At 38.5% G+C, this 4,743-nt stretch overlaps 1 protein-coding gene across 5 annotated transcripts in view; it reads right to left on the minus strand.

Moving 5' to 3' along the window:
• Window positions 1–4,677, minus strand: part of hltf (helicase-like transcription factor) — a 33,891-nt gene extending 29,214 nt beyond the window's left edge. For all 5 annotated transcript variants that reach the window (XR_004222717.1, XM_018094440.1, XM_002937336.4 and 2 more), the window contains exons 1-2: window positions 4,342–4,677; window positions 2,175–2,391 (exon numbers count right to left, since the gene is read on the minus strand). Coding sequence is in view for 4 of the 5 variants with exons in the window: in XM_018094440.1 (XP_017949929.1) it covers window positions 2,175–2,391; window positions 4,342–4,361 (237 nt within the window). In the remaining variant the exon portion in view is untranslated. The remainder of the gene's footprint in view (window positions 1–2,174; window positions 2,392–4,341) is intronic.
• Window positions 4,678–4,743: the final 66 nt, after the last annotated feature.

The raw sequence follows: 4,743 nt of genomic DNA on the forward strand, positions 1-4,743 counted from the left end.
GTTTCCATAAAAGTAAGAAGGGGTAGAGTCAGGAGCTTCACATGTGCCATCAGCTTGTTCACAAAAAGATGACTTCCAGAAGGGGGCTAGGAGAGTATGACTAGTGTCTTACATAGACAAAATCATGTGCAAACATTATATCTATTACAGCATCACAGGGTGTACAACACTTAGGAAGGAAGCAATGCAAGATTGCAAGCTCTACTGGGCAGGGACCTCCTTCCTACTGTGTCTCATACCACAAGGCATTTAATCTCTCTGCATTTATACCTTTTTATTGTATTTATTATAACACTTGTCCTCCCTGTGTGTAATTGTGTATATTGTAAGATTGTACAGCGCTGCGTATCCTTATAGCGCTTTATAAATTAAGTTACATGCATACATACAAATGCAGAACCACTGCACATTTTAATTAATACAAATGCTCTAACAAAGTGTCCTTAATAACCGTTCTAGTTCAATATTAAATATTGCAAGGCTGATATATTCACATAGGCACTAAACTGCACTAGTGCAGTCTTCACTGATTGGTTACACTGCACTGGTACAATCGAGCACCTATTTTGTTTAATCCGCCCATGAATGTTTTCACTTACAAGAATTTAATGAAACAGATGCAAATTCGCATATCTATTATAAAAGTTTAACTATGGCAAAAGCAATAGGCATCAGGATTAGTTCCATCTACCACCTTACATCAGACAAGCTCCCACTCCAACTATATTCCCAAACAATCTTAAGGTAATGGTATATTTTACCGGTGTAGAAAATGCAGGTTCGGCCCCCCTTGTGCCATGTGTGTGATACTCCTTCTGCTCAAGCTATTTCATATGGCAACTGTACCCTTGCTTCTATAGCCAGCAATAAAGGTGCCAAACTAATGGATACCACACAAGGCCTATTAATGTTTATGGCCATCTTTGCTATCAGGATTGAAAATCCTCCAAGATTACTGACCCTACATGTTTGGGTAGTATGGTCAAAATCAGTAAGCCGGCCTGACAAAATCTGACTGAAAACCTCAGTTCAGTTGCCATGTCTCAAAGACCAAAGCACACAATACGGTTATTGCTATATTTTTATTATAGTCCTACAGACACAGGTAAACATCTCCCCTCCCTCAATACACCAACTTATATATATCCAAAAGGGTGGCACTCTGCTTTAATTTTATACCTGGGTGCACGGTAAAGCCATAATAAACAGTCCAAAAAAGACCAGCAACCCTGGGATTTGTGTACATCAAAAAAAAGTGTGTGTGTGTGTGTGTGTGTGTGTGTATATATATTTTTTTTTTTTTTAATTTATGATTTTTAGGTACCTTTTTTTACTCGGCTGAATAAATTAATGTCGTTAAGGGGGTATACTTTGCCTTGCTAATATTTAGAAAATTGCCACCAAAAACAAAACACACACACAAAACTATGAAACATAAAAACATCAGATTTTATTCAAATGTTACTTTATTTTCAAAGATGTAGATTTACTAAACAAACTGTAAGGCTAATGTCACAGAGGGGTGGAAAAAACCTACGGCTCCCACTGATTTCAGTGGGAGCTGCACAGCAGTGAACGTGTGAACCAAAAATGTCCTCCACTTCTGTACAGTTGCTACTGAAGTTAATGGGAGTCACTGGAGTTACATCACTGGATGTAACTGATCCTCCAATAGAGAAAAGCTGTGCGTGACATTAACCTAAAAGTGGCTTAAAATATTTTTGAAGCATTTTCAATCTCTGGTGTTCCTGGCTCTTTTACACATTTCTTACAAGGGATAGGTCAGTAGCCAAGAGATTTATTTTGGGTTGATCTGCAGACGTATACACAAATCCATGGATTAAATACACTCTCTGTCATGTGCATTGTAATCTACAATATATGCTTCATTTGGGTAATGGTACATTAATTACTGTACTTTATTAAGCAGGAAATTGCACTCCCCTCTGGGTCAAATGTGAATTGCAGTGGGTAAATATTTTCAACTGTGTATCATTTTCACGCAATTCAAATGTTTTACCCTTGGCAAATCAAGTTTGTGCAATTGGGAAGGTATTTTTGGGCCATTTGTAGTCCATGGAGAGCATAATTTTCTGTGAACAGCAGCACCCCATTAACCTAATAGGTCTTGCTTTTAGATAACATTATAGTATCCTTTACTCTTGAACACTTACTACTCCACTGTAATAGCGCAAGCCAACCACATTTCCCCTCAACATTCCAAATAAGATTGCAGAATCAAAATCTTCCTGTGAATCTGCCAATGAAGAGGTATCTTCACCCGAAAGGTCATCTTCTTCAAGATGGAAAAATATATTTGAAGAAGAAAACTGCGAGTGGTTTGCTGTTCTTCCATACCGTGCCAACTGCAAAAAATTCCAACTAGAGCTTCTGTTGGAATAAAGAATTGTTATAAGAGTAATAAAATAGTAATGACATAAACTAACAGTTAATTAACTTATCCAGAAACAAAAAGCATGCATGAAAAATGTTTTGGTGAAAAATTCTCTCTCCATCGTCAAGAAACAGATAAGGTAAAGGAACAGATGGAAGAAGGCAAACAGGATAAACAAAAACAGAAGAACAAGCAAAACAGTACAAAAACAAAGATCAAAGAGCCATTACAAATCAGCATTGTTAGAACTATGTCACACTTGGAGTTTTCACTGCTAGCTGAATAACACTGGTTGAGAAAATTCCAATGTGGTCTTAAAGAATAAGTAAACCTTTTTTTTTTTTTTTTGTTCTACCAGTAAAATTACTCCAAACAGCCTCCATAATTACCTACCTTTGTCCCAGCTTTCTCTCTGACCTGGTTCCTCACTCAGAAGGTGTTTGTTTTTCTTTGCTTCCTTGTGCAGAGTGAAGCCCCGCCCCCACTTCCTGTTCAGTTCTCTCTTAAATTTGACAACCTGTTGTCCAAGTGGAGTGCCTTCTGGGCATGCCTGGAGGAAGCAGGAGCCAGTCTGTGCATTAGCAGGGTTTTTTTTGTTTTTGATGAGAGACCTGAACAGGAAGTGGGGGCAGGGCTTCTCGCTGCACAAGGAAGCAAAGAAAAACAAACACCTTCTGAGTGAGGAACCAGGTCAGAGAGAATGCTGGGACAAAAGTAGGTAATTCTGGAGGCTGTTTAGAGTAATTTTACTTATAGAAAAAAAAATGTTTACTTATTCTTTAACTGCCATGTCTGCAAGTAAAGACATTAATGGCATCTGCCACAGACAGGCAAGCAAGGGGTATTAATCAGTAGCACCAGGCAGCACCGCCAGCAACACCAACCCCTTGCTTATTTAACTAGGTAGCACCTGTATAAATATTTCAGCTGAGCAAACACAATATTTAATAAGACTTATAAGAACAGATAACTACAAACTAAAAAGTTGGAAATAACAGATAGAACACAAAATATTTTTTATACATATAGGGGCCCATTTATCAAAGTCTGAATTTTGGACTTCTAAAAATACGATACAAAAAATTTGGATGAAATCGGATATTTTCTGATGTTCGCTAAAAGTATGAAAACTTCGGATCGTGGTCGTACATATTGGTCGTACATATTGTGGCATGAGCTGAAAGTTACGAAATTTTCGTATCTGACTTTCCTTTGGCCATCCAACCTGGCCAAAGGAAAGTCACAATACTGAAGCTTGAATGAATCCGAAAATTTTGTGACAAATATGATTTTGTCGGACAAATTGTCGCAAAGCATAAAAAAAGTCGCGGAAAATACACACAAAAATACAATTTTTTTCTATTCGTACCCAATCGTACATTGATAAACGGGACCCTAATTGTATTTATTAGCAACAAACATCCATTTTATATAACAGTTCCATTCTGTGCTTACGTAGAACACCATGAATGGCATGCAACCCATGCTTATCTTCCTAACTACTATTTTCTATAAATCTCTTTAGTTATCTACCATATCATGTGCCCTATAGCTCAATTACAGATTTAATGGCTGCACCAATGAATTTACTGCTTCTTCTAAAAACTGTAGCAGTAAAGTCATATTCTACTTTCTGCTAAACCAAATAACGAGCTGCTTCTTATCTCAAAGCCTAACAAAGTCTGAAGCAGGGAAAATACCAGCAGGTTACTAAAAATATAATAATATGTGACTTTATATTAAGTTTCATCATTTATTCTGTTCAGTAGGATAGGAAAAAAAGAAGTGTCTGTGTAGAACTATTGTTTTGAAAACGTTCTACAAGATAGAACACAGCAATTGCTGGTACAGACTGCAATACTTTAAGATGGAGACTGGGCCTTGAAAAACACTGTTTTCTTCACAGAGAAAGCGGGCGCCGCTGTTTGAGTAATTGAGCTTGTTACCTCATAAAGTTCCGGGACATTTCTGTGGAGCTGCAAGCGCGTTACTGTCTCCCTGAGAACTACAGCTGCGCATTCCTCTCATCCACTCCAAAACGCGCAGCACCCACTTACGGCTACAAAAACTATAGATTTGGCGCCCCTTTGCCAGAGAGTCTCTTCCGGGATTGCATACACTGAAAAGCTCGTACTCCGCGGTATGTCAGCGTGTTTGAATGTCCAGCACAATAATGGGGAATTTGCAATGGAGCGGTCACATGTTATTATCACATGACCGTGACGTCAGGAAGGTCCCTTCAGAGGATAGGAACTAGCCGCTACCCAGTAGCACGTCTGCGTGTTTGAATGTACAAGGATGGGGCATGCGCAGTGGAGCGGTCACATGGTATTACCACATGACCGTGA

This window comes from Xenopus tropicalis, chromosome 5 (assembly GCF_000004195.4).
Source record: "Xenopus tropicalis strain Nigerian chromosome 5, UCB_Xtro_10.0, whole genome shotgun sequence".
NCBI classification, from domain to species: Eukaryota; Metazoa; Chordata; class Amphibia; order Anura; family Pipidae; genus Xenopus; species Xenopus tropicalis.